General features: G+C 45.2%; 1 protein-coding gene and 1 long non-coding RNA gene across 3 annotated transcripts in view; both read right to left on the minus strand.

Moving 5' to 3' along the window:
- Positions 1–4,516: 4,516 nt before the first annotated feature.
- The window catches only part of LOC309326538, a 99,123-nt gene continuing 90,931 nt past the window's right edge, over positions 4,517–12,708 (minus strand). Inside the window, exon 2 of the long non-coding RNA XR_014150326.1 lies at positions 4,517–5,049. This is a non-coding gene — a long non-coding RNA (uncharacterized lncRNA). The remainder of the gene's footprint in view (positions 5,050–12,708) is intronic.
- On the minus strand, positions 5,435–8,787 carry LOC309326508 (pyrin domain-containing protein 1-like). Of its 2 annotated transcripts, none has more exons than XM_081835326.1 (5): positions 7,687–8,787; positions 7,370–7,514; positions 7,252–7,266; positions 6,800–6,869; positions 5,435–6,001 (listed from the first exon to the last, which is right to left on the minus strand). In XM_081835326.1, exons 2-5 carry the CDS (start codon positions 7,446–7,448, stop codon positions 5,716–5,718), a joined length of 450 nt encoding a protein of 149 aa, XP_081691452.1. In that variant the 5' UTR covers positions 7,449–7,514; positions 7,687–8,787; the 3' UTR covers positions 5,435–5,715. The 2 variants fall into 2 exon arrangements, with proteins under 2 accessions (XP_081691452.1, XP_081691451.1); XM_081835325.1 differs by having other exon boundaries at positions 7,216–7,266.

A 12,708-nucleotide genomic window follows, 5' to 3' on the forward strand; every position in this document is an offset into this window, starting at 1 on the left:
GTTAAGAACTTTGCTTCAGGATGAGAACAGAAATTGTGCTCCGGTGGCGCAGCAGCAGTGGGAGGCCCCATTAGCTAAAGTGGTGCTTCAGGTTAAGAACAGTTTCAGGTTAAGAACAGACCTCTGGAACGAATGAAGTACGAAACCAGAGGTACCACTGTAATCAATGCCTGAACTTCTGTGGCAAAGTTTCTCCAGTCCAGAAACGGCTTTAGCTGTTGAACCAGCCACAGTTGGTAGAAGGCATTTCCAGCCACTGAGGCTACCTGAGCCTCCAGTGACAGAGCTGGATGGAGAAGCACCTCCAAACTGTGAGCCTGCTCCTTCAGCAGGAGTGCAACCCCATCCCGGGTAGGCAGCAGGCCAACTTGTCAGGCGCAGGAGCTATTCATTCACAGTACCTCAGTCTTCCCAAGATTCAAGCCATAGCTGTCAACCTTCCCTTTTTTTATGGGAAATTCCCTTATTCCAGCCCTGCTTTCTGCTGCTATCCTGGATTGTTAGATACTGTCCCCGGGACAGGTGAGGCTGCTGGTCCCTTATTTTCAAATCTGAAAGTTGACAGCTATGATTCAAGCTCTGCTTGTTTTTAAAAATAAAAATAAAACCACAAAATATATAATAAAAACAACAACCCAATAACTGTTAGAGTTCAGAACTTAACTGGTTAAGTGTTCTGAGGTGTGCGTCACTTTCTGACGTCAGTTTTCGAAGCTAGGAGGAGCTTGTTCCTGTACTTTCAGTTCTCTCTGTGTGTCTTGAGAGACAGACATGTTTGCCATGGCTGCAAGCAGTGATGGACTATTTCTCTAAGAAATGTTGCAATAAAGAGCTGTAAATAGACAAACCTGTACTGTGTAAGTTTGTCTGGAGCAAGTGACAGCTTTACCGCTGTGTCTACTCTGCTAAGCCGTGACTGAAGAGACAGCAGGAGTTGTTGCGCAGCTAGAAGGAAGTGGCTGGACGCTGTAAACGGCTGATTGAGATCGTAAAACAATCAGCGGTCACGGCTAATCGATCGAGCTTCGCAGATCGATATCTCCACAGGTTATGGAGACCAATTAACCGCTCGTAAAGCTGTCGCTGGAGCTGCCAGAATGCTTTGAAGTCTGCGTTCTGAGGCAGGGAAGCTGGCCGGAGGCGGGGGCCTGACTCGGAGGTCTGCGTTCTGTGTTTTTGCCTGCTTCTGAGAGGCAAGAGAGCTGCTAAGAGACAGAGCTGGAAGCTGAGAGCAGCTGGAAATTGTTTCTCCACGGAAGGAAGAGCTGGTGATCAGTGAGTACAGCTTTGGGGCCCCTTGGAAGAACGGGAAGAGAATGGCAGACAGCCAGGTCCTTGAGGACATTCCGCTTGAAAAGCTCACTTTAAAAAGTTGGGCAACTTGGAGCAGAAGAGTGCGTGGTTGGTTCTTGGTTACTGGGCTTTGGGATGTAAGCCAGAAAGAGCCACTACCCCTGACAGACGTTGCAGGCTGTGAGGCTGTGTTGCCTGCAGATGGCCAGCAGAGAATGCAAAGAGAGCTCGATATGCTGAGAGCATGTGTACACGCATCGCTGAAACCCTACTTGGAGGGCATAAAATCAGCGAGGGCTGCCTGGGATGTGCTGAGAAGTTTGTGTGAAACTTCAGCAGGAGGCCAGAGCCCTGGAGAAGCTGGAGAAGTAGCCCCTGTTCATCAAACAGCCTCAAGGAGCGCTGGTGAGCAGATCGGGGGGCAAAGAATTCCAAAGGCAAGTTTAAAAAACTTTCCACTGGGAGTGCTGGAGCGGAGAGGAGCTTCAGAGGGGGCGAGGCTGGCAAGAGGAGCTGTTCCGGAAGACGGAAGGCAAGGCCGGCAGAAAGGAGCCCCGGGCAGTGTTTTTCCACTGGAGTTCAATATCTGCGTCGCAATTGCCCCCACCGGAGCAGAGAGCCGAGGCAGGATGGTGGCAAGGTCACTTCCCATGGGAACCAGGCGGGTTTCCATGGCAACCAGCCTGCAAAGGCAGGCAGGTGTGGGATTGAGTCCGGCGGACGTGGTAAACAACAGGAAGAGTCTTATCAAGTAACTGCTAGCATGGCTTTGTTTGAAGACAGCTGTGTGGAAAACTCGCTTTGCTTTGTTATAGACTCAGCAGCTAACCGCAACATGGTTCCAGAGACCCCTGCAGTCGAGATGTGGAAGTGCACGGCAGTTCCAGAGGGACAGACTGTTAAGTTCGCAAATGGACAAAAGGGAAAAATAACCAATGTTGCTAATGCATATATTTCTGTTTTGCAGGAACAGATGGAGTTTTGCATCGTCCCAGGGGTGCATCACTGTTTGTTATCTGTGCCTTATTTGTTAAAAAAAGGGGTTCAGGTTTGTTTCCAGGATGATGTCTGCACAATCTCCAGAGAAGGGAGACGCCTTGTTGAAGTGAAAAAGGGACAGAATGATCTTTTCATTCTTAAAACGTCTCTGGGGGGTGAGGGGAAGGTTGAGAAAGCACAGGCTCTGCGTGCTACAGTTCCCACTCATGTTCAATGTGCTTGTGTATGGCATAAAAGGACAATTCATAGTCCTATAGAGGATTTGCAGACGTTACCCGAGATTGCCAAAGGATGTAAGATTAAAAATTGTGGACGTGCCATTAATTGTGACATGTGCAGACAGGTAAAGAAAAAAAGGTGCAGTTACCCACAAGTGGAGAGGGTAACCACAAAACCTTTTGAACTGGTTCACATAGATCTGTTGGGTCCCATAAAGGAACCAAGTCTGGGAGGGGCCAGGTTTCTGCTGACGATGCAAGATGATTTTACGCAGAACACCTGGACCCACGGTCTCAAATCCAAGGAAGATGCAGCACAGCTGATCAGAAGCTGGATTGAGGGGGTGGAACTAAGGTTCTCCACCAGGGTGCAAGCGGTCATCAGTGACAGAAATGCTAAGTACACTGGGTCTGCTTTGCAGAAGTTCTTTCACAAGAAAGAAATACGTCACACAGTTACTTCATCCAATCAGAGGGGGGTGGCAGAGCTGAGGAGTGGAGCTCTGGTCAAGGCTGCACAGGTGATGCTTGCAGACTCTGGGTTACCTCCAAGGTTTTGGTTGGAGGCGGTAAGGTATGTAAGCTTCACCTGGAATCGTACCTACAATTCACTGATAGGTGACACACCGTATTGTTTGTTGCATGGCAGGAAACCCCAGATCCATTTTCTGAGGCAGTTTGGTGTAATGTCATCTGTGCCGGTGCCTAAGGCTTTGCAAGGGCCAGATGGAGCCAAGTTCCGGAAAATGATCTTCTGTGGGTATGAGCCAGAAGCTTGTGCATGGAGGTTTGCATATCCATCAGGTGATCAGAGTAAAGTGTTGATCAGTAAACACGCTGAGTTCTATGAGCAGGATAAAAGGTCAAAGACTCCTGTTAAGCGTGATGTTCTTTCAGAATGTCTTTCTGATTCAGAGCAGGAAGGTTCTGATGAGGAGGAAGGAGAGGCTGAGTCTGCTGATGACGATCAGGTCACTGACCAGGGTCAGGAGCAGGATGGGGCGTCTCCACAAGTTGTTAAAAGAGAGCCCAAGAGTGAGCCTAGTTCTCCTGTTAGTGTAATGGAAAGGATTCGAAGACGCTTTAAGTCAGAGGGGGAATCCTGTGATGCTGAGGACACACCTGCTGGTGACGGTGAGTCAGAGGAAACACCTGAGTTTGTGCCCAGGCGGTCCAGTCGCACAACGAAGGGTATTCCACCTGAGAGGTATCAGGCCACAGGTGCGTGGGTAAGTTTCGCACAGTGCGAATCTGAGAGATGTGAGGTTGTTCCACAGATGCCTGACAGGAACGCCAAGGGAGGGCGCGAGGCATTGGGGAAGGGATTGCTCTCACAGGGTGTTGCTGAAGATGTTTCACAGGTCTTGTCAGAAAGCAACGCAAGAGGGGGTGTTAGAGTTCAGAACTTAACTGGTTAAGTGTTCTGAGGTGTGCGTCACTTTCTGACGTCAGTTTTCGAAGCTAGGAGGAGCTTGTTCCTGTACTTTCAGTTCTCTCTGTGTGTCTTGAGAGACAGACATGTTTGCCATGGCTGCAAGCAGTGATGGACTATTTCTCTAAGAAATGTTGCAATAAAGAGCTGTAAATAGACAAACCTGTAGTGTGAAAGTTTGTCTGGAGCAAGTGACAGTTTACCACTGTGTCTACTCTGCTAAGCCGTGACTGAAGAGACAGCAGGAGTTGTTGCGCAGCTAGAAGGAAGCGGCTGGACGCTGTAAACGGCTGATTGAGATCGTAAAACAATCAGGGTCACGGCTAATCGATCGAGCTTCGCAGATCGATATCTCCACAATAACGACCCCACCCAAAAAAACCCCACATTTCAAGCTTATACATCTCTATGTGCATCAAAATCAACCAAAGGCCTGGTTAAAAAGGAACGTTTCTGCTTGGCACCTAAAGGTGTATTATGAAGGCTCCAGGTGAACTTCCAGAGGAGAGCATTCTCGTTTTGCCACTCTCCGGACCTCTTGAGGAGGAGGCAGGTAAAGGAGGGCCTCAGAAGGTGAATGAATGACTTTTATTAGTACAGTCACAGACCAGTTCTGGCTCACTTACAGTATCAGGAAAATCATAAAACACAACAGGAATACATTGAATCACAGTTAGGTATAACAGAGACAATTCAGATATAGCGGCAGTTAAAAATACATTAATCTGTATGTGTGACATCATCAAAAATGTTGCTGCTGCATGCCAGCCCAATCCATTTGCCCAGAAGGCACCATCACTTCTTTTGTTATACTAAGAATGATGGTCCATAGGTGGGAGCCATGGCCAGTTCTATCACATGCCTGACTAGTTCAGCAATGGAATTGAATCCTCCATTACATTTTAATCCTCGCTGGATCCAGGACCCCAGGAATTACACGGGGCTCGAGCATCATACAAACTGAACCCCCCAAGGTTACAATTGTTGTATTTAGACATGTTGGTATAGAAAGGGTTTCTGGCTGCAGGGACAAAAAAATGGAGACAACAATGGAGGCATTGTGGAAGATTTTTGCAGCCCAGCATTTTGAATGGAGGGCTTAAAAACCTCACAGTTTCTTAATTGCTAGAGAAGGCTCTATGAGGTCACTCCCCCTCTCCTCCTGAGAGACAAGCTGGGTGACTGAGCAGCCTTGCACCTAGATTTTTCTGTAACAAAAGCTTTCTTCCTGGTCCTCTCTCTCTCTCTCTCTCTCTCTCTCTCTCTCTCTCCTTTGTGGAACATAGATCAGAGAACACGTGTCTGAGCTCCTTCCTGAACCCAGACTCCATTTTGGAACTGACTTTGTAATTTTGTACTTGGTTAATTTGTCTACCTGCATTGCTTTTGCTGTGGCGCTCAGATCTATGACTAAGACCTTGTATTATGGAAGTAGTAAACCTTTTAAAACTTGTGCAACATGACAGTTCTATGATTCTATGATTCTATGTGGTCCAATTCATTGCCAGAGGGGTAGAGATGGGAGAGCACATTGTCAGTGCCTAATACTGGGATATTTAAAAGGCCTAGCAAGCTAAATTTCCTGTGCTTTGCAAACGCAGATACATAACTGAACAAGATTCTGCATGCTTTTTAAACTACCACTTCCACCCTCATGACTCCCATGAAAAGAGGATCAGAATCAATCTCCCTCCATTTGCAGAGGGCTGAGGAAAATGACAGTCCTTTCCCTTTAACTCATGGTGAGTTCCACGAGACGGCATTCCTTTTTCCTTACTCCTTCCCGGTGAGGGCAAGGAGCCTCTGTGCCTCGTTTCTGCAGTTGATGGCTCTGAGGACCTCGGCCGTCACCTGCACAGCATCATCTTCCGGGTAGAAACTCAGAAGGTGGTGGCTTAAGTCCACCACATCTGCCTTCTCCAGTGTCCCAAGGGGGATGTTGTCATAGCCCTCCCTGAGGGGGAACCTGTTGAGCTTGAGCTTGAATCTCTTGAGTTCGTCCTCCCGCAAGTTCTCCAGCGTGGACATCAGGCAGGCTGCGATGGTCTTCTCCATTGCCCTGCAAAGCCACCGCCAGCAGCAGGGAAAAGCAGACACAAAACAAGAGAAGCTCAGCAAATGGACCTGGGAATGAGGCAGATCATTAGAAGATACTGCCAACTTCTACAACTAGGAATGACACTGAGGGGAAGAGGTTGGCTGCTACATGGAGCCAAAATGGGATAAAGGAGGTCAAATGACCTGTATTTCAACGTTATACTGCTGCCTGACCATTCTAGCACTGGGAGAGCTGAGAAGCAGAATTCCCTTCATCAGCTCTGCTGTTAAAGGCCCGCTCCATCGTGCCTGTTATGTTTTGCTGGAGTGGCTGGGGCAACCCAGCCAGATAGGTGGGGTAAAAGTAATACAGTGATACCTCGGGTTAAGAATTTAATTCGTTCTGGAGGTCTGTTCTTAACCTGAAACTGTTTTTAACCTGAAGCACCACTTTAGCTAATGGGGCCTCCTGCTGCCGCCGCACCGCCACCACACAATTTCTGTTCTCATCCTGAAGCAAAGTTCTTAACCCAAGGTATTTCTGGGTTAGCGGAGTCTGCAACCTGAAGCGTCTGTAACCTGAAGCATATGTAACCCGAGGTACCACTGTATATTATTATTATTGGTCTTTACTTTGCAACTGGGGCTCTCTCCTAGTGGAGTGTGTGTTCAGCCCCAGCTTTTTAATCTAGGTACCCAGCAATTTTCCTCTTGTTAATTCTCTCTCTCTCTCTCTCACACACACACACACACAGTTCACACAGGTCACAGGAATTAATATATTTTCCCATCTCCTTCAAGAGAAAGGGTTAATCCCTACCTGCCTTCTGCATCACGGCCTGAGTCAGTTCTCTGGGATGGTGTATGGGGCAGTGAGTAGCCACAGCCACCTGGAAAAGAGAGACAGAGAGGATATGAATGAAGCAAGCAGGAACTATAAGAAATTGATGACGATGAGAGATGAGTTATTGGGAGCCCATACACTGGACTCTTCTGGCATGTCTAGATAGCTGAGTTCAGCCAAACTTTAACAACCTAGGTGTTTTTAAGATCTTGATCTGGCACCAAAGAACATGATGAAGCCAGGTCAGCTTGTCTAGGAAGGCTCTTCCATGACATTACAAATGTTACTTTTTATTATTATTCTGCCATGTGTGTAGCGCTGTATCACCAGTTGCTCTGTGCCCCCTTGGGAGGGAGGTGGGATATAACTACAGGGAAATAAAACTTGCTTACCTTGTACTGGGCGTAGAATAGAGGAATTCATCTGACCTGGATCTAACTCTTCTGCAAGAGAACAGGAAAGAGGCAATATGACTGAGATGCCCTTTGCCATCCTGCCTCCCAACCTACAGTCCAACCTTGTGATCTTCCCTCGGTCAAAACGCACCTCGTTTCACATGGGCCTTCCAGATGCTTTTATTTGTGTGCTTCTCCACCAGCAGCGTGAAGATGAACTTCTCTTGCATTTGTTCAGTAGACAGCTCCACGTACTACTGCAGCTTCTCAGCATCCAGGTATTGAAACTTCACTTCCTGCAGGAAAGCGGGAAACCTCTGTAAGTGTGAATGTGGCTTAGCCCCACCCATGATCCCAAGAGAGGCAAATTAAAGGGTGAGCAGGGGTCCTGCTTTCGTTCCTTCCCATTCTCATGCCTCACTGCTTGGCTCTGCATTGACAGAATATTTCATCATCTTTGTGTCTCACCTCAGGCCAGATTGTGACGTCGTCTAAGGTCTGCACAAAGACGTGAGTGCCAATCTTCAGACTTTTCAGGGTCCCAGGGGGTTTCTCTATTCTCTGTGAATGGCAATTTGCTTCATGCTCATCCACAGCCTGGGAAGAGCAAACAAGGTCACTTTTGAGACATGCCAAGAAGGCAGCAAGCTCCTACAATACTGGGTCCCTTTCAAATAGGGCATTTGGAGCAGAAGCTCAGCTCTTTTCCTCGAAGCCCCACAACTTTCTTGGCATTGTTACAGTAGATAAGGCAGGGATAGGGAATCTGCTGCCTTCCAGGTGTTGTTGGCTTTCCTTCCAATAAATTTTTATTGTTTTTCCATTAAACATACATTCATTATACAGATAAATCACATACTTATCTTTAGCTCTGCCGAGCTTTGGACTTCCCTCCACCCCTTCGGTAAGTATCATATATTTTCTAACATCACATATTCTGTTTGTTTAGCTTTATTTTTACCATACGCTGTTAGAGTTATTCTAACCCTGACAGTGTCTTTAGGGTTTTACAATTGTCTCTTGTATACACCAAATATTTGCTCCAACTTTCTTGAAACTTCTGTTCATCCTGATCTCGTAATTTTCCTGATAATCTGGCCAGTTCTGCATAAGTCAACATCTTAACCTGCCATTCCATAATGGTAGGTATTACATCTGTTTTCCAGTTCTGAGCCAACATAGTTCTTGCTGCTGTCGTGGCATACAGAAAAAGATTTTTATCTTTTTAAAAAAATTCCTTCCCCATCAATCCCAGTAGAAAGGTTTCGGGCTTTTTTGGAAAAGTGTGCACAAAGATTTTTTTAAGTTCATTGTAAATTAATTCCCAGAAACCCTTCACTTTACCATAGGTCTACCACATGTGGTAGAGGTCTCCCTCCGCCTCTCCACATTTCCAACATTTCCTGTTTCTCATTCTGTACATCTGTGCCAATTTTACTGGCATAAGATGCCGCCTAGAAATCATTTTCCATAAGTTCTCCTTCAATGCCGTACAAGCCGTAAATTTCATGTTAACATTCCATAATTCATGCCATGCTTCTAATTCAATATTATATCCAAAATCAATGGCCCATTGGCTGAGAGGCAGGCCACATGCTTTGCATGCAGAAGGCCCCAGGTTCAATGCTGGACTAACTGGATGGACCAATTTAGATATTAGATGGGAGCTTCTGGTGTTCCAGAGGGTCTGGGAAGGCCTGCAAGCTTTCTGAACTTATTACAGGCCTGTTGTTAAATATTTGCAGTGCTGAAACAGGAGCGGAATAAGACTCTGCCTTCTGCATAGGACAACCCGAACCCCAAGTCCAAAGGACTGAGGCATTTGTTGTTCTGTATATCCTAAGGGTGTTGAAGGTATTTGTAACGCTTTAAGGAGTAATATTAACTCTTTACTCAAGTCAGAGGTGCCAACTTCAATAAAACATTGGGGGAGGGGCAGGTAAAGCCCCTCCCTGCATAATCAAGTACATGATGCTGTACACACACACACACACACACACACCATTTGAATGGTAATGCCCATTAACTTGGGGGAAGAGGCCCCCCTAGGAGGTGGCATCTGTGTATCTGATTGCTATCAATAGGCTTTGCATATGAAGGCATGTGCAGCCAAGAGATCTGCTGCCAGGGTAGACTCAACTCCTGTGACAATCAGGACACATGCAGGTTTACCTGGCCTGGCGAAGGAGAGGACCTTGTTGGTGTTGAGGAAGGAGGAAGAAGTTAAAGGTATAACAGTAGTATCTAAACAATATAAGTTAGAAGCCTTTGCTGATGATTTGGTGTTAACTTTACAAGATCCAGACTCCAGTGCAGTAAAAGCACTGGAGGTGATTCAGGAGTTCGGGCAAGTAGCAGGATTTAAGCTAAATAATAGCAAAACCAAAGTGTTGAAAAAAAATTTAGATAAGGATGAGGAGAGAAAAACCCTTCAAGAAAAGACAAGCCTTGTTTTTGTGAAGAAAGTGAAATATTTGGGTGTGAATTTATTGGTGAAAATTTTGAATTTATATAAGGATAATTATGAGAAATTATGGAACGAAATTAAGAGAGATCTTGAGATTTCTTCAAATTTAAAATTGTCATCAATGGGCCGAATTTTGGTGGTTAAGATGACTGTATTGCCAAAGATGCTGTTTCTATTTCAAGCTTTACCAATTATTGTTAATATTAAATGTTTCAAAGAATGGCAGAAAGCATTGTCTAAATTTATCTGGCAGGGGGAAAAAACCCAGAATTAAATATAAATTACTTACAGACTCAAAAGAAAAACGGGGGTTTTCCCTGCTAGACTTGAAGATATATTTTGAAGCTGCAGCTTTCTGCTGGATTAAGGAATGGATTCAATTAGACAATGTTGATGTTTTAGATTTGGAGGGACTGGACAATGTATTTGGTTGGCATGCATATTTATGGTATGACAAGATAAAGGCCCACAAAGGTTTTAAAAATCATGTAATTAGAAAATCTTTATATAATGTTTGGATAAGATATAAAGATCTCCTAGAAAGGAGAACACTCAGGTGGCTTTCATCAATGGAAGCAAAGGCCCAGAAAAAGTTAAATATGGAGACTAAATGGTTGAAATATGCTGATTTATTGTTGGAAGATAATGAAGGATTTAAACTAAGATCATTTGATAAAATAAAAGATAAATTAGATGGTTGGTTACAATATTATCAGATCAATGAGCTGTATAAACTTCATTTAAAAAATGGTTTTGCAATGGAAAAAACCAAATTAGAAACGGAGTTGTTAGATACCAATGTTAAAAATCTATCCAAAATGTACAATTTATTGTTGGAGTGACATACAAACAATGAACGAGTCAAATCTGTGATGATAGATTGGGCAAGAGATGTTGGACACAATATAATGTTGGAAGATTGGGAAACGTTGTGGAAGAAAGGGGTTAAGTTTACTGCATGTACTGTATTAGAAGAAAACATTATGAAAATGATGTATAGATGGTACTTAACCCCGGTAAAACTAGCAAAGATTTACCACACGAATGATAATTTATGATGGAAGTGTTAAGAAAAAGAAGGCACCTTTTATCTTTTTTAAAAAATATATTTTTTTTTAATTAAATTTTCCATTTTAACAATCCAATCCAATCACATTAAATATTCCAAATTATACAAATACATATCGTATAGTCCGAACTGCCTCGGGGGCTTTCCATCCAGTGCCCCCACCCCCTCCTTCTTTACGAACTTGGGGGTGGTTTATTGGGCATCCGCGGATGAGACTGCATCTTCCTTTACACCGGGAAGTATTTGGGAGGCTGATTACTCCCATCTCAGCCTCTAATTACCTCGTGGAAGCTGAAGTGATGGTATTGTCAGCCATCTTCCGTGGCGCCTCAAGCGAAAGTGAAGGAAGGCACCTTTTATCATATGTGCAGGTTTTCTGAACTTTCAGGTCATGCTAAAGCATGAAAGAAAAAAAGCCCCTGCCTTCTTCTGCAAAGGACAAACTGAACCCTCAACTCCAAAGCGCTGTGAGCCAATTCCTTTCCACCATTTTGTAATGGAGGAGAGAGTCACTTAACCCACCCAGCCCAAACACTGTACTCAAGTTCCCTATCTTAATCAGCCTTTTTAAAAGGAAACATGCAGACAGACGCTACTTTCTTTTTGGGGGAAGGGAGGTAGATAGATAATTTATTACGGTCAAAGAACATAACACAATAAAAACAGCATTCATAAAGATAAAGTATACATTTGGAGCAGATTGCAGCAATAGCTCATGAGATATATACATACGCCCGTATAACTGATATTTGGGCTACCATAAAAAATTGACCCTAAGGCACCCCAAAGGGCAACTTCAGCATTTCCCTAGTAAGCTATTTTATTCTAGAGGATGATCTGTGCCTACAAATCTGGGCGCAGAATCTGGCTACCAGACAGGTCGTCTTGTGATCTTTGCCTAAGAGGAGAGAATTAAGTTTAGACTTGTCTGAAAGATCGGCGAGCCTCTTCAGCAAAGGATCAGTGGTGTCTCTACGGATCTCAACATAAAAAGGACATCTAAAAAATATATGTTTGGGGCTTCCTATTTCCCCTAATGGGCAGACGCAAAGTTTCTGTACATACGGGGCTCTTCTATAGGAGCCTTCCAGAACCGGTGAGGTCAGGGCCAAGCTTCTAGCAAGAGTAAAAGCCCTTCTTTCATTTCTGGATGTGAGGAAATAGAGCTTTGTTGCTGGAGCAGCTAGGTATCTCCCATTTTCTATGATTTTATAATCGGGGACGCTTGTACAGTCCTGTTGTCTCTCTATGTCCATGATTCTTTGCCTAACCACAGATCTAGCTTAGCCCAGGTCAATAGTTATGAGGGTTTGGGGAGCAAGGCCCAATTTCTGAAGAGTGTTTAAGACTGCTGTCTACCAGCCAGACTGAAACTGGTCGCTCAGAATCAATGGGGCTATTCCTCAGGGAAGCAGTTTCAGAGTTAGCCACTTATATATTCATGTCGGGACACGGGTGGCGATGTGGGTAAAACTTCAGCGCCTAGGACTTGCCGATCGCATGGTCGGCGGTTCGAATCCCCGCGGCGGGGTGAGCTCCCGTCGTTCGGTCCCAGCTCCTGCCCACCTAGCAGTTCTAAAGCACCCTTAAGTGCAAGTAGATAAATAGGTACCACTTTATAGCGGGAAGGTAAACAGCGTTTCCATGTGCTGCTCTGGTGCCGGTTCGCCAGAGCAGCTTTGTCACGCTGGCCACGTGACCCGGAAGTGTCTGCGGACAGTGCTGGCTCCCGGCCTCTAGAGTGAGATGGGTGCACAACCCTAGAGTCTGTCAAGACTGGCCTGTACGGGCAGGGGTACCTTTACCTTTACCTTTATATTCATGTTAGACTAATGTGAGCTTTGACTTTCATCATGCCTGCATTTGAAACGCATCTAGGAAGGGCTCTGAGGACTTTGGATTGCACTCTTTCAAGGGGAGGGGGAGGGGAGGAAGAAACCATTTACTAGAAATC

Source organism: Podarcis erhardii (assembly GCF_964252035.2).
Source record: "Podarcis erhardii genome assembly, chromosome: 13".
In the NCBI taxonomy this organism is placed as follows: Eukaryota; Metazoa; Chordata; class Lepidosauria; order Squamata; family Lacertidae; genus Podarcis; species Podarcis erhardii.

Coding starts and splice junctions, on each gene's coding strand:
- LOC309326508 (XM_081835325.1), bottom strand. CDS start 7,448: ATGCAAGAGAAGTTCATCTTCACGCTGCTGGTGGAGAAGCACACAAAT. Junction 6,870..7,215: donor TATTCTACGCCCAGTACAAG/GTAAGCAAGTTT, acceptor TCTCTTTTCCAG/GTGGCTGTGGCTACTCACTG. Junction 6,002..6,799: donor GGCCGTGATGCAGAAGGCAG/GTAGGGATTAAC, acceptor GTGGCTTTGCAG/GGCAATGGAGAAGACCATCG.